The following is a 27,881-nucleotide window of genomic DNA, read 5'->3' as shown; positions in this document are numbered from 1 at the left end:
AGAGCAGATGGTTTTCTGAAGTTTGAGCTTTATAGTTTGGTTATTATGAAACTTCAGGGGGCTCTGGAATTGAAGAGCCATAGTGTATACTATTCCTACCTTTTCTATAATGACCCATATGTCTGACTTAAGGGCTCTCTCTCTTCCTTGGCTTTCAGCTGTATCTCCCATTGTTGTCTCCCCATTACCCCTGCCAGGCAGCCCTGAGTATCCTTGAACCACTGAATCTGTGTGCCTGAGTGGTCTGTCTGCCTCAGTACAAGTGATGCCCTCAAGGAGATCCATCATCTCCAGCATCTGCCCCAGGACTGGATGGGGAGACAGAACATTTCTCCATTTTGTACAGTATGTCCTTTGTCCACCCAGGTGGGTGAAGTAGATGACTCAGAGATAGAGGCTCAAAAAGGGTTGCTTTCATAGACAGAAACCTATAGAAATGATAAAGGAAGAAACCTACAGACCCTTGTGAATGTCTTTTATCTCTTATACAGATTTCCTCCACCCCCAAACCCAAGGGTCCAAGTTGCTTATGCATGTGAGAGGTAATACAGTGTGGTGGATGAGAACACAGCCTTGGTGCCAGATTGCTTAGATTAAAATACTGGCTCTGCAACGGGAAATATGATGTTGGGATGTTTTCCCCTCTTTAGTATTGCTGGAAGGATAAATGAATAAATGAACATAAAGCACTTATAGCAGTGTCTGGTACACATTAAGCACCACAAGTGCTACCTATCACCAATAAAATGTTACATTTCAGAGCACTTTAAAGTTTTAAAACCATATTCTATATATTTTTTTTTTTTTGGTACAGGGACTGAACCCTGAGATACTTAACCACTGAGCCACATCCCTCAGCCCTTTTTATTTTGAGACAGTGTGTCGCTAAGTTGCTTAGGGTCTTGCTAAGTTGCTGAGGTTGGCCTTGAACTTGTGATCCTCCTGCCTTAGCCCACCCCCCCCGCCAAGTTGCTGGGATTATAGGCAGGCACCACTGTACCTGGCTTCTAATCTTATCACATATATATATATTTTAGATGTAGATGGATAAAATATCTTTATTTTTATTTACATTTTTATGTGGTGCTGAGGATCAAACCCAGGGCCTCACGCAAACAAGGCAAGCACTTTACCACTGAGCTACAACCTAAGTCCTAATCTTATTTTTATATTGCTTGAGACAGTCAAGTCAGAAAGCAAACAAGACTATCTTCAACTTCATCTAATGTTTACCTCATTTTTATAGATCAGAAAACTAAGGTCTAGTTCTGAGCTTAAATAACTTGCTCAACATCATAAAACTAGTTTGTGGTGGAAATGAAACCCATGTTTTAGCCCAAACCCAGTGTTCCCTCTTTTAAAACCATACTATTCTCACAGTCCCACAGTCCCAGCCCTCAGACTCAGTACTGATGATAGGCTAAACTCTTTAGTTCATCAGAAAGTTAATAAACTTTTTCTCCAGCTCTTTTACCCTACTTGGTAGTAAATACAAGTACATAAAGGAGGGCTGGAATAAGTTAATTAAGGGCAGCAAGAGAGATGGGTAGGTTGTTGTTGGTCTCAACAGGGATGTTAAAAGAAAAGCTAGCTCCCAGAATTGAATCAGTTACATGGGTTCCCTGACTGTTGTTGCCCTCTAATTTCCCCAGCTAGAAGTGGTTTGTGAATGGTGAATTCCACAGCAGCCAGCCCTAATCTAACCCCCTACCCTGTGCTGGACCCCCAGGCCGGGGGAACTGTGTGAGGACAGGCAGGGGACTGAGTCCTGTGCAGACATTGCTGAGGCTGGTGACAGGAGAGGGTGCTGGAGACTGAGTAGGAGATGTGACAGGGCTGCTGCTCATTTGTGTGTTGGCCTGTGGAAGAGAGGAGCACATATCACATAAACACCAAACATTATTCTCTGCATATTCCTATGGCGTGGCTTTAAATTTACCTCTCAGGAAATAATTTGCTCTTGTGAACTCTGTCAAAGTCAGACTGCTCCTTGAAACTGATTTCTTAACCCTTAATTAATTAATTAACATCCACTTTTGACATACCATGTGCAATTTTTTTTTTTTTTTTTTTTTTTTTGGTGGTGGTGCTGGGAATAGAACCCAGGGCCTCATTTAAGCTAGGTGAGCACTTTAACACTGAGCTGAAACTCTTCATTTAAAATATTCTCTGATGAGCATTTACTAGAGTGTATTCCTTCTCCCACCTTAGATTTTAGGTTCCTTAATGGAGAATGCTCTCTTCAATTTCTTGGTGTATTGCTTACTGGCTTTTTTTTCCCCCTGAAAATGCCCAGGGAAAGATGTGTAAAAGAGGCTGCTCTGTCAATAACAAAGATTGCTCCCTGGGAATATTCTGGTCCCCTCCTTGCCAACACAAAGCAGGGTTGGAGGACTCACCTGGGGGCTAGTGTCAGGACTGTACAGGTCTCCAGGCTTCTGACCCCGCTGGTCCATGCTGTAGTATTTACAGTGATTCCATGGAACCATGGATGGGTTTGGGGGGGGCTGGGGTCCATTAGGGACATTCAGTTGCATGACCACCACTCCTGGTCCTGAAGGTGACACTCCTGAGTGGCAGGAAAAAAGCAGTTGGTTGAGAATTCAAAGTATATTTTATTCTTCCAGTTAGCCCTGAGTGGGAAAGCCAGTAAGCAATACACCCAACTCACTTCAGGGTCACTCAAACAGTGTCCTGCCAGGAATCTGAAATCACTGCTGATTTGGCTTCTGACTCCCTCTCCCCAAACCAGTGGAAGTTTGAGTGGAAGAGAGATGATGCCAGTGCTCTCTTGGCCTTCACCTGGTGAGGGGTACTTTGGTATGCTTGGCAGAAAAACTACTCCATTCCGTCAGAGTTGGGTATTACCAAATACCCAGGTCAGATTGCTCAAAGGTCTGGGCATGATAAAGGGCTGTAGACATGTACAAGTTTTTCTGGTAAGGGCTATAGGTAAGTCAGAAAGTTCTGATTGTCCTGGAGAAGATGCACACAGCTTCATGGAGCCAGACTTCAGAAATATTTCTTGGCCAAAGGTTGGATGGGGTGGGGTGGGAACCTTTCAAGCAGAGGGAATGGCATGGAAATATACATCATGTTTAGGAAATGACAAAAGACATGAGGTGCGAAGATACAGGCACTATGTAGGGGAAGCAGCAAAAGCTGAGGTATATTTATGAAACAAACATTTATTGAACATTTACAATGTGCTAGTTGTTTGGCTGAGCACTGAGTGTGCAAAGAACAAGCCTGATCCTGCTCTCCTAAAAGGAATAGTCTGCTAACAAGTCAGACATTAAAAAAAAGAGTTAATGTCAAAGTTTGAAGTGCATTTTGGTAAGATGCTTGGACTTTATCCTAGAGGTACTGGGACAGAACTGATGCTTTGACTGCCAACCCAAATAGCAAAATGTAGGATAGTGAAGGGAGGAAAACTGTGGCAAGAAGACCCATTAGGAAGTTCCTGAAATGGATGAGGAGGTTCTGAATGAGGCCAATACCAGAGGAGGACCATGGGAGGTCAGACATTCTGACTGCTACAATGACAGTTTCAGGTGATGGGATGCAACCCTTAAATATAGGCACTGGTAACCATGGATAGCCTCACCAACTCACAGGATGGAGGAAGAAAAGGGCACAATGAGGATGAATATTGTCTTAAATCCTCTTCGTGGTAAAAAGGTAAGAAGTCAGGGAGAAGTAGTTTGATGGACAGTTCCCCCAGGGAGGAATAGGTACAGTTTCTGCTTCCCCACAGGGGATTGTCCAGTCAGGGGGTTTGCTCTTGACCTCCCAGGCTAAATTCTGTTGAGACCGAGTTCCTGTGTGTGGTAGTAGAGAAACAGGAACTGAGGTATACTAGCTTGAAAAATCTGCTGCAATGCTGCTGTTTTCCTGGTTCTGTGCTCCAGGATTGCTACTACTGCTGCCACCATATTGCTTCCTATGATGGGAAATGTTGCCTCTTGCCCTGGGCACTAGTCATGCTGGGAAGTGAGTATGATTGCTTTTCTCAAGGTAGTATTGGTCAAAGGAAAGGAAAAGCAGCAGCAGGAGGCCTGAGAGAGCCCCTCAGAAGACATGGCATCTATCAGATCCTATTCCCCAGCCAATGTGTGCCTCCTACCCTTTAGGGTTCATCCAATCAGGGAGCACAAATAGAGCAATAGGCCTGTATCTCCCCATCCCCTACTGAGCGGGGTGGGCGGGGGGGGGGAGAGGGTATTCATCAGTAAGGTTTGTAGAAAGGCCACTGGAAAATTGCAGTTGTGGAGTATCATGCATTTAACAACTCTCTCCTTACTATAGTTGCTTTGGGCATTTTTATTTCCCCATCCTAAGAGCCCCATCCACTCCAACATCCTCTTTCAACAAAATTGCAATTGACCTTATTCAAACTCCTCATTGATACCTGAGGGAGCCAATGTAAAAATAATCAAATCCACAGCTTTTCTAGAAGGCAGCTCATAATCTGAGCCCAATGCCCTGGGCCAGGAAAAATGGGGGATGTGTGAGGGTATAGGGGTGAGCATAAGCAAGGCAAAAGAATCTCTAATATCAAAGTGTAGCCATAAGGAGCTACTGGGGGCTCAAGGGGAGAGAAGAAGAAGAAAAAAAAAAGCCCACATATTATTTTCTCTGATTCCAACAAAAACAAAGCCAGGATTCTTAGTCTACAGCCTCTGTCCTGATCTCCTCCCCATACTCAGTCCTCCCCCCATGGCCTGGAGCATTGTTCCTTCACTCAGCCGAGGACACAGAGCACTACTCTGCTGATGAGCTGATTTTTATGCTTCTCTTCCTCAAGCCAAAAGCAGGTGGCATCCGTTAAGCAGCTGAACTGTCGCTACTTCTTAATGGACGTGGCAATAAAAAAGAAAGACAAAAACCCACTGCCCAGTGATAGCACTCCCATATAATCAGGTTGGGGGAAGGAGCTTGGGTTGAGAGCTGGTAGGAAGGGGGAGAAAGGGGCTGAATAAGGAAATCAATTTCAGCTTGAAAGCTCTAAAAGGAGAGGGGACATGTGAATGGCTTTTTAAGTGGCATCATTAAACCTGGGCAGAAAGGTCGATTGGGCAGAGCAAATCGTATAAATATAAACAGATGACATTTATGTCTGGCAGAATTGTTTTTCGTTTTTTGTTTAGGTTTTTTTTTTTTTTTTTTTAATCACTGAGATAGAAGACTGATAAGTTTTCTTCCTTACCCCCAGGAATCGAACCTATGGAAAACAATGTCTAGAGAAATAAAATCCAAAGGTGTATTTCCCAGATTATAGGATAAAAATCAGTATCTTGGCCTTTTCTCCTTTTTCCCTTTGGTGGGGGAAGGGGTATCTTCAGGAAGTGGAAGAGAATAGTCTGAGCTTTTGAAAGCCCCCAGGTAAAAAAATAAGCCAGTAAGTATATGACAGGCTATTCCTGTATGCATCTTACTCTGTCCATGCTGCTGTGTCACTGTGAGTTGGGAGTACAGGTATTGCTGCCATTTCATGTCTGAGTGCACCTTCCCCTGACAAGCATCCCTGTAACAACCTCAAGGGACCCACAGCCATTATTTTGGTAGGAGGAAAAGTGTTTCCTGGAGTTATAGTTATATCTAATATTATAGAGGAGGAAATAAGGTACAGGCTTGGGGGTAAACTGGGCAGCTACAAAAACGTATTAATAAATCAGAACAGTTGTTCCAGGAATGACCAATCTAATCCCTGTCTTTATTTTTGGAAAAGTGACCATGTTGCTACATAACAGGAAGGCGGGTGACTGTTCTTTGAAGGTGACAGAGCGGTCCTTGTGGGCTATGCCTGTTGTCTATATTCCCAATAAAAGGTAAACTGGAAATGAAGGCAGAAGAAGCTTCTCCCCTTTTATTTTTTTATATGTGGACCTTTATTTTATTTATGTGCAGTGCTAAGAATAGAACCCAGTGCCTCATACATGGTAGGCAAGCACTCTTCCACTGAGCTACAACCCCAGCCTCAGAAGCTTTTTCCACTCCCTCCATGAATAGTGATTTAAAAAGTTAAAATTACTGGTGTGGTAAATATGGTCTCTTAGATGACCTGGGTAGAACACAGGGTTTCTTGGTTGAAAGCCCAAGATCAATCAAGATGGCTGGGAAGAAAGGAGATATTCCTGGGAAAATTCCAAAGAAGCAAAGGAAATAAATGATGAAGAAGGTTTCCTCATTTCTTTTTTCTTTTTTTTTGAGGGGGGCAAGGTGTGGGTACCGGGGATTGAACTCAGGGGCACTCGACCACTGAGTCACATCCCAGCCCTGTTTCATATTTTATTTAATGACAGGGTCTCATTGAATTGCTTAGCACCTTACTTTTGCTGAGGCTGGCTCTGAACTCATGATCCTCCTGTCCTTAGCCTCCAGAGCTGCTGGGATTACAGGCGTGTGCCACTGTGCCCAGCTTCCTCATTTCTTTAGATTTGAAAAGCCAAGATTATTTCCTTCTTCCATACCCCCAGCCCAGATGTCTAGTGTTGTTAGCTTCCAGAATAGCAGCTGTTTTAGTTGACTTAATCCAGAACTTAATCTGTAGTTTTTTTTTCTGGATTCAAAAATCTTGTATTTGAATATGAACAAAGATAACCAGAGACCCAATAGATAATGACATACCACAAAGGATATACACAAAAATGTGTATACAAGTATACCTGCATACACATGTACACACTTATCTTAATAAGTAGGAGAGAAAATGCCCTGCAGTGGTTCTTGCAGCTAGTTTCTACAATTTCCATACTCTGCTGGGAATTTCAAGGCCAAGTTCCCCTGGCGGATAGGAAAAATAGTCGAAGACACCACTTACATAATAAAAAACAAAAGTCTATTTAATTTAAAACCTCAGACTGTAAGAATCCATGTTTAGCCTAGATGAAGTCAGAAGCCACTGCTCCTTAAAGAACAGACCATGTCTTATGATCAAGATAATTCTAGAACTACCCCATAGAGAGGGTGTAAAAAACTTTTAAGTGAAAAATTCCATTTCTAAATGGGAGAAACTGGCAAAATATCTCCCTCTCACCAGAAGAGGGCACTCTGACATTCCCACAATAGAGTGGAACCAAGATGATTAAAGGCTAAATTGAGACTTCCCTCCAGAAACTCTGAAGTTTCTTTCTTTAACTGCTGTGGCATGCAACATAGGATATGGAAAGTCAAAAGTCCCAAGTTCAAGTTCTATGATAGTGATCTAAGTAAGTAATGTAACCTCTCTGAAGTCTTAATTTCCTCCTTACAAAGTATGGTAAGAGTTCAAATATCAATGTATGTGAGGCACACACTAAAAGCTGCTAAACTGATATGACTTAAAAAAAAAAAAGGCATTTTTTCAACTTCCCCCACCAGAGAAAAGCCATCTAAAGGAAGAATGAGTGCAGGTGACAGAAGTGAGTATTTTATGACCCAAAAGTATCTGAGTGTAATATTGGATTCAGGAAAGAAGAGAGGGAGGGGGAGGGGGAACACTGGGGAGGTAGGGTAGAAGAGGGGGTATTAAGGGGAGAGGCTGGGGATGTAGCTTAGTGGTAGACTGCTTGCCTAGCATGCATAAAGCCCTGGGTTCAGTCCCCAATGCCCAGTATTGTCAAAAAAAAAAAAAAAAAAAGAGAGAGATAGAGTGCAATATGGACGCACACACATGTGCACATGTGCTCAGAGCACAGCAGAGTAAAAGAAACCCAGAGATATGGCTTCCTTACCTCATCAGAGATCAGCTCCAGCACCCTTGGATAACCCCTGTCAAGACTTTGGTCTTTCTTCATGATGCGGTCAGTAAATCCTTGAACCTTTCTACCCTTTCAACTCTAAAGCACAAGCCTGGCAGCAATGTTTGCCCTTACCAGTACCCAAGCCCTCCCCAAATTCTTTTTTTTTTTTTAAACAAATGAATTTACATCCTTTCCCAGCACTTTTAATTAATTATTATTATTTTTTTTTGAGAGAGTATTTTTTAATATTTATTTTTTTTAGTTTTCGGAGGACACAACATCTTTGTTTGTATGTGGTGCTGAGGATCGAACCCGGGCCGCACGCATGCCAGGCGAATGCGCTACCGCTTGAGCCACATCCCCAGCCCCTCCCCAAATTCTTTATCCTCTTACCTGAGTACTGCTGTGGCATCTGTGGTGGACTGCAGGGAGAAGGAGACTGAGGCATCTGGTACTGTTCAGAGCCAGGGGGCTGTAGAAACCCCACAGAAGGGCTAGAGAGATGAGAAGAGAGGAGTGGTGAAGCAGTAGAGAGGGTAACAGCTCCTGGCAAACAGCTGCTGCTTTTTGGACCTCCCTGTGGGAAGCAGAGGCAGCTCCAAGCCATTCCCAGACCAATTTGCAGTGCAATTTCTAAAATCACTCATCAGTTCAAAGTTAATTATATATATTTGTACTTGATCATCTTTCAATTAGGAAACTGCTAATCAGTGCTACAGATGGAATGTTAGCGACACATGCTCTTTTCAACAGTGTGGAAACAGCAGGCATATACACATGCGCACAAACACGCACGTGCGCGTATGCGTGCATAGATTCTAGAAACACAATAAGAAACAGGCAGAGTGTGTCAGAGAAAGACACAGAATATTAGAAAGAAATGTGTTAAACAAAAGTAAGAAGATGTATGATTTAGGATCTATGTATAATGGCGTACACTGAGAGTCCCTAAAGACAAATGGGTATGGGGGGACCCACAAGATTCAAAACAACATGGAGACATATATATAGAAAGAGATAAACAAATATACACTGGGAGACAGACACAGAGAAATGCAGACAGTTAGACCCATACTTGAGTTCTAGTTCCAGCTCTACTTCTAGCCAGCTGTGTGACTTTGGGGATGCAACCCTACCTGAAATTTCTTCATTTAAAAATCAAGACAGGAAAATAAAATAAGGGCTGTGGACTAGATTATTTTTAAGGTACGTTCTATGGTTATGATTCCATTAGCTACATTTATACAGAAAATAGATATACAGAAATATATGTGTCATAAAAGTTTCATCTATAGACATACAAGTATACACAGAAACTTATGTACATAGAACCCAAAATTGCTTTGTTCCTTTTTTTGTGTGATACTGGGGATTGAACCCAAGAGTATTCTACTTCAGAATGGCTACATCCTCAGCCCTTTTAAAAATTTAGACTTTAAGATATATCTCATTAAGTTGCCCAGGCAGGCCTTGAACTTGTGATCCTCCTGCCTAAGCCTCCCAAGTAGCTGGGATTTCAGGTGTGAGGCACTTTGCCTGGCTCCAAAATTGCTTCTTTTAATGACAAGTACAGTCTCTGAAACCTGGTTCTCAGTCCCACTGATTTGAAAAACAAAAAAATGGGGAATATTATAAGCATCCATCTTTGAAGCAGGAATTTTTTCTCTGCTGATGGGCTCTATGCAAAGTTAAATCATCAAGGAACAAAGGAAAATGAACTCCCTCATATTCTACCTGCTTTAGAGCACTACTGGGATTCTTACTCCTGTGTTTCCTAGGCCAATAGAAATAGAAGACGATACAACAGTTGCTGAAAGTCTATGAAAAATACACCGTTGCTCTCCAGCAGTCCTCACCTTGTACCGTTCTGCTGAGCTGGTGGGATCATGCTGTAGTACACTGGTACACCCCCTGCAGGGAGACCTCCTTGTACAGACTGGCTCGCAGGGACCAGCATGGGTTGTTGAAAAGGTGGCTGAACCACATTTTGCGAGTCACTGCCCACTGGGACCTGGGTAGAAAACAGAATATCTAATTGTACTCTGAGTTCATCTACAGAACAGCTTAGTCATCACTAGATCAGGGCATTGCAACTTCCTTCTTTACTTCTTACAGCCTCCTCCTGTTCTCTTCATTTGTCCAGAGGAAATGGTCACAGAGCCATCTCCATTTTCCCCTTCTCTAAATATCACTCTTGGGCATCTGACATAAGAAAGAGTTGAAATCCTTTAGACCCTACTTTCCTAGGCATTTGCATGGCTTTATAAACACCAAACAACTTAAAAACTCCTCTCAGACTTTCTTTTAGAGAAAAGTTCCTAAAACTTCTAGGGGGGAAATAGACAATATTTTAGAATTGAAGTTGTATGGATGATCCTGGGAGGCTGTCCTTTTCCTCATCTCAAGGCCTGGATGATCTTTCCCAGTGCAGAATGCACTCACTTGGTAAGAAGGCAGTGGAGTGTACTGAACCACCAGGCCTTGCATTTGGCCCCCCATGTTGCTCCTCTGGTTGCTGAGCAGGCCCTGGTTCTGGGGCTGCTGGACCCCAATCATGCCTTGGTAAGCCGCCTGTTGCTGGTTAGGCATCATGGGCTGTAAACCTAGGGATAGGCAAAGCAGAAAAAACATTAGTATAAATGTTTAAAAGGCAACTTTCTAGCAGTAATTCCCTTCTCCATTCTATTTTAAGCCTCCACCCCCCGACCCCCATCTCTAGCCCAAGAACCTGGGCCCCTCCTTTGGACCCTAATAATTCCTTTTTTTTTTTTAAAGTGGGGAAGGTAATTTCTCTGTCCTTCTCCTATGAGCCATCTTCTTACACCAGTGGCTCCTCTTACCAGGCTGCTGGGATGGCTGAGGCAGCTGTTGACCACGTTGGGGGCTGTAGGCCACCGGGTGAGAAAGAGGTCTATATTGCTGGTTGGAATTAGGATATTGTCCAGGGGGATAATAAGAAACCTGGATCTATAATAGAGAGGAAACAAATCACTAAATACCTCAGGGCTAATAGATGGAAATTTGTAAATAGAGATATTCTATTAGGCCAGCAATTACAAGATTACTATACAAGTCTGAAATATAATAGCACTTGTATTAGAAAGAAGACCTTCTGTCTAGAGTGATAACGCTTAAGCACACTCTGGGGAGAGTTCCCCTTCTGGTCTGCCTAAACTAGAAGAAGGAAAGATTAAATACTGGATAAACTGAATTAGAGACTGAAGTTGAGGACAGGGGCTGCTTACCTGTTGAGGAGGCTGTATGTAGCCCTGGGGTGGCAGGACTTGCTGAGTAGGTGGTGCGTGGCTAGAAGTGGAATAGTTGGAAGTGGGGAGGGGCTGTCCGGTGGAAGCCATGATGAAGCTAGTCTGCTGAGGGTGCTGGGAGATAAGTGGGGGCTGGAATAGAGCTGAAGAGGGGTCAGCTGCTTCAGTAGAACCTTGGCGGCTAAGGCTCATTTGTCCAAAGGGGTTGCTGAGGTCATCTGCCTGTTGAGAGAGTTGGAGACTCTAAGTCTCATGTCCTTGCTTCAATATAGAAAGAAAGAAACAACAAGAAACAACAGTCTTCTTTTTAGGGTCAGGCCTGCCTTTTTGCCCTGAGAAGGCTTTTTTAGCCTTAAGCCTTTGACATGTGATATTTTAAATTGCTACGAACTGAATAGTAGAAACCTAACTTCAGAGCCATTCTCCTTATCACATGTGAGGTAACAATGGCTACATTGATCATGATTGTTATTAGAATTAGTCTTGGGGGGATGAGTACAATGATAATACAATGCAATGATACATAACAATGATAGATAACTTCTACTTATAGAAAAAACTGGATAAACTGGTGGGTTAAAGAAAAAGATTTTAAGGTTTTTCCTGTTTCCCACCTTCCTCATGTCCCTAACCATAAAAAATGGCTCCTATGTTGCTGTAGATTCTGTTTTTATAATAAAGAACCTAGATAACACCTCAAATGGATCCTGGGTGGCTAGGTTCATGTGCCTTGCAGCTCTGTCTAGCAGTAAAGGACTGCTGGGCTCCACTCCTGCTGCTTATCTTTTTATTCCAGATGGAGGTCATTTCCACCTTTGTTCTTTGACACTAGCCTAGAGTTCTCCACTCCTTCAGAAGCCACTTCTAATTCTCACCTCCGAAAGGAGGCCAGGGTGAGTGGCTGAGCTAAAGGAGGAGACTGACTGGCCAGACTGTAATTACCTTCTCCCTCAGCCTTCTTCCCTGAGCAGCAAGAGTGATGGTATCCCATCTTTCACTTGTACAGTGATAGGTTATTTTTTAAGTTTCCTTTTTTCTTCTACCCTCTGGATAGTAATATATTCTCTCTCTCTCTCTCTCTCTCTCTCTCTCTGACACACACACACACACACACACACACACACACACACACACGTGTATGTCTACCAGAGCAAGAGTTTTTTTTGAAAAGAAACTAGCAGAAACCAAAAGACAATGTTGTACTGCAGTTTCACTTTACTTTCAGGGATCTGTTTTGCTATCTTATTGGTTAGGAATAGATGATAAAAGATAAGAGATTAGTCTTAGATTGCAGATTATTTTAAGGTCCATGTTCTAGGACTTTTCAGAATAAAGATAAGAGATAGGAGAAAAGAGGGGAATTCTAGTGAAAAAGCAGAAAGGTGTAATAAACATAAAGTAAAAAAAAAAAAAAAAGAGGACTCCTATAACCATGATGGAAGTTATCAACTGTGAGGCAGATCAGACCTTCAAAGTATTTAAGTCAGGGAATAATTTAAATAACGTATACTGTGCAGAATACTTTTCATATAAAACAACACGTAAATTAGGTAAAAAATGGATCTGCTGAGTGCAGTGGCGCATGCCTGTAATCCCAGTGGCTGGGGGGCTGAAGCAGGAGGATCATAAGTTCAAAGCCAGCCTTGGCAATGGCAAGACGCTAAGCAACTCAGCGAGACCCTGTCTCTAAATAAAATACAAATTAGGGCTAGGGATATGGCTAAGTAGTTGAGTGCCCCTGAGTTCAATCCCCAGTATCAAAAAGCAGGGAGGGGGGGTATTAAGATTTTCAGTTTTTAACCACTGGTACCAAAGAAGTCTGCAGTTGTGTTTTTATTTTTAAAAGAAATTGTAGAGAACCATTCTATACAAAATAAACTGGGTTCTTCAAGACATGTCCAGGGAGCAAATTAAGAAGGCATACATGATATAATAAGGGGCCTAGGTTAGATCAACATCCAATTTCATTCCCCTTACTAAAACTCTGGGGAACTCAGCATTCCTATCTTATATTTAGGTGTCTTTCGGTGTGCTGTGATGAGGCCATCAGAATGGAGTACAGTTCAGCCTGTGCGGGCCCCTCAAGAATAGCTTTCAACATGCCCTCCAAAAGCACAACATGCTTACAAGGCCATCACAGATTGACCCAGACATACGACAGAAACAGGCCATACATGGACAAGACAAAAAGGGAGAATGGAGTTTATACCATGTTGTACTGCTGGGGCGGAGAGACTGGCAGAAGGACTTGGGGACAGGAGCTTGGAGAGAACTGAACAGGCTGCGGAGAGGGCTGCAGAGCTGGGACTGGCTGTGGACCAGCAGAGAGGCATGTAGAAAAGGGAAGAGAAAAGGGAGGCATGGAGGGAGGCAGCAGGGCAGAGATGGGGAGGGAAAGGGAAGGAACAACAAGGTTAATCATGAAAAAAATTTCACATGAATCACAAGGTTGCTGAGTAGGTTGACCACCAAGCCTGGGACAGCTTATAGCTTTCACCTCTCTCTGACAAACAAACAAATTTCTCCTATGAGGAGCCATCTACTAAATGCCCCACCCTCTTGGCACTTAGAACTCTGCAGCTGCTGTGAGCAATTTGAGAACTGTCAGGGCCAGGGCCTGTTGCCTGATTTCAAATGATGATTTTCCTAAAACCTTTTTTCTGAGCACAGGATTCCTGGTGAGCTTGATCATAACCCTCCTGAGTGCCTACTGGGATTCCTGTTTGCACTGCTTTAGTAGGAAGAGTCATCCAAGGTCAGCTCTCCTGGAGGAAGTGCTCTTTCACAGGGATCGACTCCCTCCCGAGGGTAGAAAAAGGAAAAAAACAAAAAACAAAAAACAAAAAAAACCCAGCTGATGCCTGCTTCCAACTACTTCCTCTTGCTCCATGATTTTCTGTGCTCCTCCAGGCTGTGAGGGCAATATGAAAAAATGCCCCCATAAGCAAACAGGGGGATTTTAGGGATAAAATATAAACAGCTTAGCTTCAGTTTCTGTACCTTCAGTCTCTTCACTAGCCTCAAGCAGCAGGATTTGTTTATTGGAACATGCAGTTTTCTAAACCAACTAATGGGTAGTTATTTTTTTCTCTTCTTTTCCCCTCCAGTCCTTTCAACTGCCTCATCAGTTCTCTAGTTATAACCCCCTGGTGGCAGGAGGGATGGGAGAAGGAGAAAGGTGATGAAGAGGAGGGAAATAATATTTATTTATATACTCTGTCTCCTGATTGCTTCACAAGATTCCCATAGGGAGATAGGATAACTTGTACTTGCAATTAAGAAAGTAAGCCTCAGAGAAATTAAATTCCTCACTTAGGATCACACAGCTAATACGGCAGAGCTGAGATTGAAACCTACTTTTGCAGGACAAGTGCTTTTCCAGTCTGCTCTAGCAATAGGGAGGAAGAGAAGGAAGAGGCCAAAGAGAACTCTTCTAGAATCTTCCATGGGCTCCTCCCTCCATATTTAGAGAATTAATAGATATGGGGGCTGTAATATTGATAGTATTGCCTGCCACATATCTCCAGGAAATTTTCACAAAGGAACTAATAGTTCAAGTAGAAGAACATGCCCCCACTCTCCTCCATCACCACCCAAAGGGAGAAAACTGGAGCTTCAGAAGAGGAGATATCTAGATTTTAAAAATTTAGTGGCTGGGTTATGCCTCAGTGGCAGAGCATTTGCCTGACATATGTGAGGCACTGAGTTTGATTCTCGGCACCGCACATAAATAAGTAAAATAAAGGTCCATTGATAACTAAAAAAAAAAAAAAAATTAAAAAAAATTTAAGTCATGTTGACTAGGAAAAAGTTACTGAGAAGACCTTTTTAGGACCTAGAGGGAAGTGGTTGAGGCCTGGAAAATCAACTCTTAGCCCTGGAAAATAAACTGTTAGCCCTACTGTCACACTTATTTTTCATAAACCAATCATATTCCAAATGTAACTGTTGGCCAAGTTGCTCAGCATTAGCAGCATAAGTTAGGGTGGCTTTTATACATGTTTTATATTATACTAAAATCCTGTTCTTGCTCTTGGAGGAGGGTATAACTTGGAGAAGGAACAATAAAGTGATAAAACAAGTCTGGCTTGTGGGTTTTAAATAAAGAGTGAACAGAGAAATGATGCTCCTCTCTTAGGCCTCCCCTAAAAGGGTAAGGGCAATAGTAAAGGTAAGGGTCTTGCTGTCTTTTTTTTTTTTTTTTTTTGGTGGGGGGCGGGGGGCATGGGATGTGTATTCTATGCTACCCTCACCTATAGTGCTCTTCTTGGTCTGCCTCAAACTGCAGAGTCAGGGAACCTCTGAGGAACTATGAGGATGTGGCTGCCACCTACTGGCACATTCTAGGACAGATCAATGGCTCTTGGATGCCTGAGGACACCAGGAGAGAGGTTAAGAGGGCTCTACTACAGTGGTCCAATCTAGTTTAAGTCAATTGGGTAAAAGATAGCCATTGGCTCTTTTTTTTTTTTTTTTTAAAGAGAGAGAGAGAGAGAGAGAGAGAGAGAGAGAGAGAGAGAGAGAGAGAGAATTTTTTCATGTTTATTTTTTAGTTTTCCGCGGACACAACATCTTTGTATGTGATGCTGAGGATCGAACCCGGGCCGCACGCATGCCAGGCGAGTGCGCTACCACTTGAGCCACATCCCCAGCCCCTAGCCATTGGCTCTTTATCCTCAGCCTGACTCCCTAGTTTCACATGCTTATACCAGATGAATGCCTTCATGGAGTGAGAAGGCCTGCCAAGAAGGGAAAGAGCACACTTGCTAGCACTGTCTCCATGCCTGGGGCAAATGCCTCCTGCTTCAGAGCTAGAGGTAAATACTCTTTCTTCGAGTTTTTCTTGTACAGGATAAGCTTTAACATAAGCACAGCGGTATGTCTATATGTGGTCACTTCCTTCATCCTTATACTGTTATATAGCATTAGAGAAACTGAACAATAATTTTTCTTGGGCTTAGCAACTTTAGTTTGCAGAGCCTCCAGTGCTGAGGGGGAAAAAGAAAAGAAAGAGATACAAGAAAGAGAAAGAAGGGCATAAACAGAGTAGAAAAAAATGGAAGAAGATATATACAATGGTATGGTGGTGGTGGTGGTATAACTTCAGCAGCTACCATAATGTTTCCGCAACATCAATACTTACTCAGGGTAAGATTATTTAGTTTAGAGTTTGTGATCATGATTAACCTCAAGATAGAATTTCTGAGAGAAAAGAGATCTCTGTATCCACATAATGATTTCCCACCCCTAATCCACAGCATCTAACCTGGCACATTTCCTATAGAATGGGAGTTAATACCAATGACTCAACCATTGATGCTTGGGGTCCAGTAGCAGCGAAGAATCCAAGTAGAAGTTTTGGGTGTAGGGCTCACCACTTGGACATTCAGTTTAAATTTTTAGTCTGAAATGGTTATTCTCTTATCTCTTTATTCTTCTCCCACTCTTGCTATCTACTTCTAGATACGGATGACAGATAGAAGGTGGAAGCAGATGGAAGACTAAGCATTAGAAAAGGGAACAAGACTCTATTAAAATAATCATCTTTTAGAAAAAGAAAAAAGAACTAAAAACATTGGAGCCTTGGAAAAGCTACACATATATAAGCACAGTAGGAGAAAGCCAGAAGAAAAAGCACAGAGTTTACCATGAGCTGGTTTGAATTAAGACAAAGGCAAAGAAAAGCATATACATACATGCAATGCTTTAGTAAGAAGTAAGGGAAGTTGATAAAAACAAGACCCAATAGGGTAAATGGTGGTAGAATAACAAATAAGAAAGTCAGCACTATAGAGAAACTGCTTTAGGGACTATGGACTGGAATGATCTACATGTGTCTGATCTACATTCAGACACAAAGCTGCATTTCCTAGATCTTCATCTTTTTTTCCTTTTTTTTTAGTACTGTGGATTGAATCCAGGGGCACTTTACCACTAAGCTACATTCCAGCCTTTCCCATTATTCATTGTAAGACAGGGTCTCACTAAGCTACCGAGACTGGCCTTGAATTTTAATTTTCCTGCCTCAATCTCCTGAGTTGCTGAGATAATAGGTGGGAACCACTATGCCCAGCTTCAGTGTTCTTTCTTTTAGCATCATTTCACAGTATTTAGGATGGGACAGAACTGACTGTGTCATTCTGAGGTCTTTCCACTTGAGTTCCCAGTTCCTAGGGTATTGGTATTTAGAACTTGTTTCTAGTACCTAGGAAAGAGATATATCTAGGACCACGATGGACTAACTGAACACAGGACCTTTCAGTTTAAATTTTTCTTTTAAAAGAAACCTTAAACTATAGAAAAAGAATATAGACCCATGGGATTCTACTCATTAAAAGCTCTGTTCATGGAAGAAGAGAATAAATGAAAGTCTCAGTACAGCTCTACTCAAGAGTATTCAGGCGGCTTTGTAACCTAGAAGGCTAGGGTTCCTGATTCTTAGGCTAATGACTTTCATGGTCTGCATAGAAGCAAAACTTCCCTTAATCCTAGTTGGTACTAACAGTTAGCAGTTCCAGCAATTGAAAAAGAAAGAAAGCCCTTTTTGTGTGAGGGAGGGGATAGGTACCGGACCCTGATTTCAGGGGCATTCAATCACTGAGCCACAACCCTAGCCCTATTTTGTGTTTTACTTAGAGACAGGGTCTCACTGAGTTGGTTAGCATCTTGCCATTACTGAGGCTGGCTTTGAACTCACGATCCTCCTGCCTCAGCCTCCTGAGCTGCTGGGATTACAGGCATGCACCACCGCGCCCGGCAAGGTAGCCCTTTTATAACTGAAAAACAAAGACAACTTTGGGGAGTATTTGAGTCTTAGGGCATGTGTTGTAGGGTATCTTTCTCCCTAACTCCAACAAATAAATACATGTTTTGGGTCAATATATTTAGTCAGATTATGTGGGAGCTATAATCTTTTTGAGTTCCATATATGAATATGGTGAGCAAAATCACCTTGCTAATTACGCAGAATAGAGGTAGAGGGGGTACAATAAAAATGTGTGTGATAAAAGACGCACTGACAATTATCAGGAAGAAGCAGAAGAAGTATAAAGCAAAAAACTCCTAGGCTGACTCTACAGAGTACTTTGGCCAGACATTTGTTCTTCTCTCCCCATAACTTGACAAATAGGAAATGGGTAAGGGAGTGGCATATTTCCAAAAATTGATCCTTTCTGCTACCCACAGCACAAGAGATATGACTATACTTCCAGTGTTTACTTGAATCAGAGCAGAGGTGGCTCTTTGACAATGACTAGTGACTCACCTGTGAGATTATGTGATTATTCAAAGGAGGCTGTTGCTGAGGTGTGGGTGGAAGAGCAGGAAGTTGTTGCTGCTGCTGCTGCTGCTGCGGCTGGGCAGTGCAAGGAAGAAGGCCCCGGACAGACTGGGGTGAGGTGACCTGGTTGCACACTTCTGGGGCACCTAGTGCCATGCCTAAGGCAAAAAGGAGACCAATCCAGAGTTGTAAAATTGAGCCATGAATATACTACCCTTGAAAGGCCCAGCTGCAGGGCTCTTACTTTTTCCTTGCCCTTTCTCTTTACTCTCATCTGCCCATTCTCCACTGTCTTTTGAAGATCCATGCATGAACAAAGATGCATTTAAGCTAAGAGCACAGCCTTCTACTCAGCAGGTTTCTACTCTCAAGGGACAGGAACCACCCTGTAAATGTTTAGTTTTAGAATTGAACAAAATGTGAAACTACTGAGGCATCTCCCCTGAAGTTCCTAAAATTCTGATTAGGTAGCTGAAAACACAAATTCTTACTTTCTGGGAAGGTACAGATTCATGGTCCCATAAGAGACCTGTTTTTCTTTGCTTTCTTCTCAACTTGCATTATATCTTTCTAAGGTTGCTAACATGGTGACCTCACCTCTACAAGCACACAGCTGAACACATATATGTGCAACCTATTTTTTATCCAACTATTTTTCTCACTTTTAGGTTCTCCAACACATGTACATATTCCTATAACATACTTTAAGAAAAAATAAAGAGAAAGGTTTATTTTGGCTCACTTTTTATTGAATATCTGCTATGTGCCAGGTATCATGTAATGAATTAAGGACACAAAAAAGTAAAGGGAATACAGTTCTTGTCCTCCAGAGGCACAGGACCTTCTTTTTTTTTTTTTTTTAATTTATTTATTTATTTTTTAGTTCTTGGCGGACACAACATCTTTGTTGGTATGTGGTGCTGAGGATCGAACCCGGGCCACACGAATGCCAGGCGAGTGCGCTACCGCTTGAGCCACATCCCCAGCCCAGGCACAGGACCTTCTGATGGAATGAACACCCATACAACTATCACAATCTGATAAGGATAAGGGACACAGAAACAAAATAACAAAGTATTATGACAGCAAAGATGAGGAAGCAAGAAGTCCTTAGAGGGTCAGAAAAGGATTTAAAGAGGAGGTGGCAGGAGAGATGGATTTGAAGGATGAATACAAGCTTGTCAAAATGAGAGGAGACAAAGCTAATACCATATTTGAAAAATGGTTTAAGGGCTGGAAAAAGATATCTGGAGATTAGATTGCTATAGCTAGTCAGAATTAGGAAGTTATGCTATATTAAGTAGTTTGGATTTTATTGTGCAGGTGATATAGGAAACTTTGAAGAGAGGACTGACATGATTAAATTTATTTTAGATTGATATATTGGTTCTAAAAAGGGCCAAGAATAGAGCAGGGAGATCAGTTTGGGGGCTAGAATCATAATTAAATAAAAGAAAGTAGAGGCCTGGTTAAAGGAAGAGGCAGTGGGACTAGAAAGTAGGTAAGAGAAGGGGGGCTGGGGATGTGGCTCAAGTGGTAGCGCGCTCGCCTAGCGTGCGTGCGGCCCGGGTTCAATCCTCAGCACCACATACAAACGAAGATGTTGTGTCCGCCGAGAACTAAGAAAAAATAAAATAAATGTTAAAATTCTCTCTCTCTCTGTCCCCCTCTCTCTCTCACTCTCTTAAAAAAAAAAAAAAAAGTAAGTAAGAGAAGGGCAGTAGAGACCTATCAGAAGCAAAAACCTCACCACTGCCAATGTCTAATAAGGACAAGATCTATAGCACTTCTAGAATGAGATTTAAGCAATTCTTCAGAGGGAGAAGAATAGTGAAATAAGAGTTCCACTGCATATGGAGAGCTAAATAAATACCCTTCTGCTAAGTGTACAACAGGAATGGAGGGAGATTAGAAGAGCTGAAGGGTGATGATAGGCTTTCATGTGAAACATGTGAGTGTCTGCTCCTTCCCAGTAACTGAGAGCTAAAGAAGAAGCCACAGCAGTAGTTTTAGTCTACTGGCTATCACCAATTAATTACAAGCAGCTATACTCTAGGGCTTCCTGTGCTCTATAAATCCTCTTATAATCTCAAGGGACACAGGATGAAAGCAGCTATCATATTCATCATAGTAAATAACCTGCACCTGGGCTGCAAGTAATGTCTCACTTAAGTCAGAAATAATCCAAAAATAAGATCAATTTTTTTTTTTTTTTAAATCAGGATGGGAATATTTGAAAGAAAATCAGATGGGACCAGATACAACAAAGGATAATGGATACAAGAAATCAAATTCCCCTCCACTGGTTGTTTTAGATTTTCATGAAGCCATACTGGGATAAATGTTTTGTTAAAAGTAAATATTAGTGATATTTTACATAAGTTAAACAAGAAGGAAGGGCATGACGTGGAAGGAAAAGAAGCTGTAGTACCTGGCCTGGAGATCCTTCCTGCACTGCCACCTTTACTACTGCCGATGCTGTCACCTCGGGTGAGGATAGAGATTCCACTGAAACTGCTGGCTTTGGTGACAGGAGGTCGCATGCTCCGGACAGAGCCATCTGAGTCCGTGCTGCTCCAAGGCCTTGGCTCCAGGGATTTGAGTTCGCTGTCTGTGCTGCTCTGGCGGCTGCTTGAAGTACGACTCAGCCCTTCTCGGTTCCCCCTGCAGAGACCACAGTGGTCAGAGCACCCCCCACCCACCACTTCAGCAGAAGGGCTAGGAGAGAGTTCACTTCTATTCTCTCAATAACAAAGAAGGGGTAAGGATTAGGGGAACTAGTTTCTTGTTAGTTGGCTGGCCAACTAAGACTTGATGGGAACAGACAGAATGAGATCCATCCAGTACAGTAACAAAGAGCACAGAGGCAAATCTGAAAGACATTGCACTGGTAGCTAATTCAAAACATTGGACCAGAGGTGAATGGGAAACCACATACATGATGCTGAGATTGGCTGTGGTCTCCTCCCCATCACCACAAGGATCCCATACATGCAGGAAATAGTGGGGAAAACAGGCAGCAGTTCCTTCTGGAAGTTCTTAAAACAATAGGACTCCCAGAAGTATTGCCAGAAGACAGAGTAGCCAATGACATGGATAAGTTCCATAACAGATCTTCCACATAACATGTGTCTAAGCCAGCAGAGGTGCTGCTTATGGCCACCTTTCCAGGGGTTGGAAGAAGAGTATAATGAATAATCTGAAATTGACCCAATTTGTTTTGTGGAAGTTCCATGTTCATATCTGGGGGCATTTGGTGCTGAAGTTTTTTTTTTGGATACTGGGGAATGAACCCAGGGTGCTTTACCACTGAGGTGTGTCTCCAGCCCTTTTTATTTTGAGACAGAGTCTAAGTTGCTTAAGGTCTTACTAAATTGCTGAAGGTAACCTCAAACTTATGATTCTCCTGTCTCAGCCACCCAAGTAGTTGGGATTATAGGTATGTAGCACCACACCGGGCTTGGTTCTAGAGTTTCTAGAGACTGAAGTCCTCAGCAAAATCAAACAATATACCCTTGGGATTCAGGGTGGCAAAAGTCAGGGAGTCAACTTTGTCTAGTTGTTTCCACATTCACAATCCAACTGCCATGGGCAAGGCACAAAAATTTTTGTTCTTACTATTTCTTAATTAATAAGCAACCAAGAACCAGGAATTTTCTTTTCACTCTCATCCCAATCCTAACAAATACTGACCTAAGGAAACTACAAGGCAACAATTACAGATTTTGATATGTATGCTGGGGAACAATTAGGCAAAAATGATAGTAGTTTGGGTTCCCTCATTTTACCACCATCCTATCAAAAACAGAAAACTCCATCCCAATCACCTTAGCTACAAAGGTCCTGGGCCCAGAGTTATTTTAATAACAAAGTTATTTCGGGTAAATATTAAAGGAGAAACTGTTGTTAATTAGGACACCTAATCCAAAGGCAGTGTAGGGAAAATGGGAAAAATATATGCTATGGTCACTTTTTAGTTTTTATTAGCTAAACCAACGATGGGGAGCTAAAAACAAGCTGACACAGCTGTTTTGGAATGTGCTCCTTCTCTGTTACCCCAAGTATATGTATGTATGTATATATTACCTCAGTTCTTCTCTCCATTTAGCTCAACAGGTGATTGTGAAATGTTACTGTTTCCCTAAAACTTTAATTCTTTTTCTTGGGATGCAAAAAGCAGAAGGGGAAACAAGAGAGAGAGAGAGAGAGAGGCATAAATCAGGGATTCTCCAGGAACAGACCCCAGGCCTATAGTGAGAGCCAATAGCTCTGTCTTAATAAACAAAGGCCAGTATACTGAGAAGACTCAAGAAAACATGGAGTAAGGAGATATAACAGTGGCAGTGGTTATTGATGCTCATTAGACATTAAAGTCTGAATTTTTCCAAGACAAACTAATGGCTTTTTCTACCTAAATCAAACACTTTACTGTTACAGCAACCTGACATTTTCTCTTGCTATCACAGGTGATGAAACAACTTTAAATGAAATACCTTGGGAAGCTATGGCCAAAATGGCAGCACTTTTCTATACTCATCCAGTTCTCTAGGCAATAAAGGCCAAATGCTCAATGTAGATTGCATAATGATTTTCTTTTACTTTTTGATACTGGGGAATGAACCCAGAACTACATCTTATTATGATTATTATTTTAAATTTTGAGACAGGGTTTCACTAAGTTGCTGAGGCTATCTTGAACTTCTGTAAATCCTCTTGTCTCACCCTCCCAAGTAGCTGGGATTACAGGTATGTACCACTGTGTCCAGCATTTGATGATTTTCTGGCTAATCTGAGTTAGTACTCCAGAAAGTCTTGGCAGGAAACAGATCAGTTTCTCTCTATATAAATAAACCTGATCTCTAGTTACATATAATAATTAGGGAGAGCCACCCAGATTCAAATCTGAGCACTGGATTCGGTTGTATTTATGTTAGCGAGATGGGGGTAAAGGAGAAGGATCATTCACACTTCATAACCTATAAATTCAGAGATGATTTATTTATTTATTTATTTGGGTACCAGGGATTGAACTCAAGGGCACTCAGCTACTGAGCCACATTCCAGGCCCTATGTTTGTATTTTATTTAGAGACAGGATCTCACTGAGTTGCTTAGCACCTCGCCATTTCGAGGCTGGCTTTGAAATCGCCATCCTCCTGTCTCAGCCAACTGAGCCGCTGGGATTATAGGCGTGGGCCACTGTACCTGGCAATGATTTAATTTTTACAAGTAGATTTAATGCTGATAAAAATCCAGTTTGTTAGGTCTGGGGAATGGGCAAGGAGGCCTGTGGAAGAGGTGGCAATAAATATCAATAAGCCTCACTGTGGCTTATTATTAATGGAGTAGGATCTTCCAGAGAATTGAAAAGTTGCTACTAGTTATTGCAAATGTGGATAATGGAATTTGGTGTATCAGTATTTGTTTCATGAACATACATTGGGACAGAAAAGTATTAAACAAAGAAGATCAGATTCTGCTCATTAAAGTTCTGGATTAATCTTCAAATATAAGTTGCCTCCTTAAAAGTCCATAATGCTGCATTTTAGATGACCTAGTTCATTGATCAAAGCTCAGTTTGAAAAGCAAATGCTTAAAAGGAGATCTGGAGAAGCAAGGACTGCACTTGTTCACCAGATTCTTTAAAATATCTGCACAATTTGATGTAGCCTGATGCTCCAAAGAAGAAAGGCATCATTATTGGCAGTAAATCTGAATTAGGGCTCCAAACAGGATACTACTTGGAGAAGGAGTGATATTTGTGAAGAGCTGGTACAGTGTAGTAAAAAGAATAATAGACAAAGAATCAGCTTCAGTTTTAACACTAATAGCCATGTAAACTTGGGTTAGCTCCTTAATCTTTGTTTTTTTCTTAGCTATAAACCAGCTGACTATTGAGAGAAATGAATCAGATAAAGTATACTCTGGCAACCATAGTGCTGTGTATTAATTCACACACAGAAATTAGCTTAAAACTTCTATTTATTATAAGTATTCTGTGATGATCAATATATCACCCTCAAGAGTAGACTGGATTAGGATTTTTTATTCATTTATTATTCATTTATTTATTTTTTGGACTGGATTGGAGATTGAACCCAGGAATGCTCTACAACTGGGCTACATCCCCAGCTCTTTTTATATTTTTGTTTTGACATAGGATCTCACTAAGTTGCTTAAGGCCTTGCTAAGTTGCTGAAGTTGGCCTTGAACTTGTGATCCTCCTGTCTCAGCCTCCAGAGTTGTTTGGATTATAGGCATGTGCCATCATGTCATTTTGTTTTTATTTCTGTTTTTTTTTTAATAATGTGAAGATTCTATCTTTGGTATCACCAGCAATGCAAAGCCATCTCCACCTGGGGATCTCAGGTTAGGATAATATAGGGAAAAAAGAGCTCAGAAAGACAGAAATCCCCCCTCCAAAGAATTGGAAATCTCAGTATTTCTACACAGTTTGACTACTTTTAGAAAAGACTACAGGGAAAGAACAACTAAAGTACCAGGAATGAAATCTCAGTCATCTGAGTTAGTTAGACATTTCTTATTAAGCTTAGGATTTGAAAACTGAGAATCCCCTTGGAAAGGGTCAGTCCCAAATCACAGTGTTAAGGACTCAGGGATTTTCTGCTCCATGTTTTTTTTTTTTGTTGTTGTTGTTTGTTTGTTTTTTCTTCCTGTTATTATACTGGGGAAGAATGTACTTAAAATGAGTTGGTACCAGCATAGGGCCCCAAAGTAGGGCTTCTCTCACCTCCACCCTGAATTATCCTTTGGGATGGGACTGAGAAATTGAAATGAAGATTCTTATGATTGCTTTGCAGGAAAATGGAGAATATTAGGCACTGGGAGATTAACATAGCAAGCAGCAGCTTTTGCCAGAATTATAGGTAAGTAATGGACAATCATATAAAAGGGCATTATTTAGTTCATTCTAAGGCACACAGGTCCTTTAGGTCCTTTCTGAGGTCATCTTACACACTGCTTTGTCTCAAAGAGAAAACTATGTAGACAGAGGCATTCCTTGTATATTTATGTATGTGTATGTATTATTTTTTCCTACAGATACAAAACATTCCTTATGCTGTATCAGGGATAAGCTCTCCACATCTTTCCCCAGACTCAGAAAAGGTAGCCAGAAGACACCTGTTCTTTAACCTTACTATAAATATATGTTTGAAAATGCCCAATTCCAGCAAATGTCTGGGAGGGAGCAGTACCCATCCCAGACACACTTATTTGGTTTTGTTCCCTATTCAGGACTCAAAGTGAATCAGCAACAATAAAAATTAAGTCATTGAGCAAGAGCCATTTTTTTTTTTAAATGGGGAAAAATATCCAGTGTTGCAAAAACCACAAGTTTATTCCACAAGCGGCCATGCATGGAGCAAACCCATTCTGCTGAAAAGATTGTAGCAAAACAAAACTAAAAGTAAGAAGAGATATAGATCACACAAAGGTACCTAAAAATCTGCCTTCTCTTGTGAGAGCTAGAAGAAAAGGCTTCTTTGGAGAGTCTGTTGGTTAACATAAACAAACAAACAAACAAAAAACAACAAAATAAAAGCATCATTACAGGATTATATTAACCTCACTGACAAAGCTCAATGAAAAGCAGGGAACATGCTAAGTGGTACTAACCTGATGTCATTTAGATATCCGTTCTGGCCAGTCTAGGTGAGGGGGAGAAAATGGAAAATAACTTATAAGAAAACAGCATGGCATAACCAAAAAGGATGTCCATGATGCTATGAATACCCAAGGTCCTCAAACCAAAGCTCACCCCACCAACAGGGAGAGAGGGAGCAAGGACAGAATGACCCATTCCCACATACCCAATCTGCTTTCTCACCTTTAATGGGAAAGAACATTTGGTGCTTTTAGCCTTCCCACAGAATGTTTAAAAAGAAGACTGATAAAGGGAGGATATGAAAAGGAGGAAATGTAAAGTTATTAACCTATTATTATTTCTTTTTAGCTCTAAATTTATTGCTATAGGAATAAGCTGAGTATAATAATTGATGGGCTTGTTCCTAAAGGGTGTGTTCAAAGGAAGGGAAAGGGAGGTATGAGAAATAAACTTCATTTTTTTGGAATTAACCTCAATGGCTAGTCCCTTTGTGTCCTTTTCTAGACTTGCCAAAATGAAAGACAATGTGACCTGAATCCAAGAAAGGGTAGGATATTAGGGAAGCAGGTACTTTTAGAGCCTAGGAAAAAAAATGTGAAAATTAAAAGTCTGAAATATTCCCATGGGGGATTATTTTCTGACAAAGTCACTGAGCTGAGTGAAGTGAGCATTACACTGGATTCCCAAAGCCTTAGAAAAAGGTACTAAGAGTATCCAGTTGCTTAGCAGAGTGGGCTCTATGCAGAACAGAGCCTACATTGAGCAGCTGTCCCAATACACAGCTAAGGCTCCAGAGAAAGCTGCAGCAATAGCATTTCCATCCAAACACCCTTCCTGCCACTTTCCTTTCTTTTTGGCTTGCCTCCTATCTCTACACCACCCATCTGCCCCCCACCAAACTTACAACTCTACCCTTAATCACTCTCTCTGGCCAAGTTTCTCTCCATATGGAATATTTGGAGGATGGTGGGCTTTGGCCACTTTTCATCATCTAGACCTCTGAGATTCCCAAGGCCTCTACCATAAGAGTGAGGAAGGGCTGAAACCAAAGTGATATATACCAAGGATTTAACAAAGAATACATATATTAGTAGAGGCTTGAAAGGCTAGAAATCAGGAGAGAAAAAAAGGACAGAAGAGCTAACTTTACTTTTGTTATGGCTCTAGGTAGATACATTCCATTGTTGCTGATAACCTACCATAAGCTGCCTGTGCTTTCAGAACCTCTGTGGCTTTGTTAAAGACTGTCATTCTCCACGTGACAGTAAAGCACAGGAGTATGTTATAGTCAGCCAGCTAAGGTATGTTGTCACTGGGGCTTCTTAATCTGAAAAGCCTAGGGCAAAATAAGCTATGGAGAGGTGGTTTACATTAGGAGTTAAGAACATGGACTCTGAAGTCAGACTGCTGAATTCAAACACCTGCTCTTAAGCTAATGACTTTAGGTGATTATTTAACATCTAAATGCCTTACTTTCTCATTTATAAAATGGGAAAAATAATGTAACCTATCTCATAGGCCTAGTGTGAGGAATACATGAGTTAATCTACAGAGAGTACTAAGAACAATGACAGAAAGATAATAAGTGCTATGAGTGTTCGCTATTATTATCCACCAACCTGCTCTATCCACAATTTAGAGTCATCACTGGTCACAACTGTGTACAAATGACATCTCTCCTCTCATTCCACCCAATTTATTTGCAGGTAAAAGCAGAGAACCTTCTTTGGGACGTGGTGGGATAATTTGGAGGATGGACTTTACTGACTCAGAATAGGTTATAAAACAGTAGGTAAGAAAATTCCTTCTCCTTGGACCTTAGGCCAGAATACTTATGATGTATCAGTCCCCACTGAGGATCCTTAGAAGCACTTGGCTCTCCTGAGATAATGGAACCAGTATATAGAGGAATTCAGATTTTAGTTACAGACAATATTTTTATGAATGAGGTGATGATGAAAAGATACATATACATAGAAAAAAATT

At 41.5% G+C, this 27,881-nt stretch overlaps 1 protein-coding gene across 20 annotated transcripts in view; it reads right to left on the bottom strand.

Moving 5' to 3' along the window:
* The window catches only part of R3hdm2 (R3H domain containing 2), a 147,477-nt gene that overhangs the window by 3,157 nt on the left and 116,439 nt on the right, over nt 1-27,881 (bottom strand). For 14 of the 20 annotated variants that reach the window (XM_077799220.1, XM_026398275.2, XM_077799219.1 and 11 more), the window contains 12 exons: nt 25,907-25,938; nt 25,729-25,782; nt 20,701-20,933; nt 18,255-18,427; nt 13,200-13,301; nt 10,970-11,212; nt 10,565-10,691; nt 10,167-10,327; nt 9,581-9,735; nt 8,118-8,218; nt 2,400-2,569; nt 1,712-1,859 (listed from right to left, as the gene is read on the bottom strand). In XM_077799220.1, coding sequence (XP_077655346.1) covers nt 1,712-1,859; nt 2,400-2,569; nt 8,118-8,218; nt 9,581-9,735; nt 10,167-10,327; nt 10,565-10,691; nt 10,970-11,212; nt 13,200-13,301; nt 18,255-18,427; nt 20,701-20,933; nt 25,729-25,782; nt 25,907-25,938 — 1,699 coding nt within the window. The remainder of the gene's footprint in view (nt 1-1,711; nt 1,860-2,399; nt 2,570-8,117; nt 8,219-9,580; nt 9,736-10,166; nt 10,328-10,564; nt 10,692-10,969; nt 11,213-13,199; nt 13,302-18,254; nt 18,428-20,700; nt 20,934-25,728; nt 25,783-25,906; nt 25,939-27,881) is intronic. The other 6 variants (XM_026398268.2, XM_026398271.2, XM_026398270.2 and 3 more) reach the window with 3 other exon arrangements.

This window comes from Urocitellus parryii, chromosome 5, assembly GCF_045843805.1.
Source record: "Urocitellus parryii isolate mUroPar1 chromosome 5, mUroPar1.hap1, whole genome shotgun sequence".
NCBI classification, from domain to species: domain Eukaryota; kingdom Metazoa; phylum Chordata; class Mammalia; order Rodentia; family Sciuridae; genus Urocitellus; species Urocitellus parryii.
This window is presented reverse-complemented; position numbering and strand designations above follow the sequence as displayed.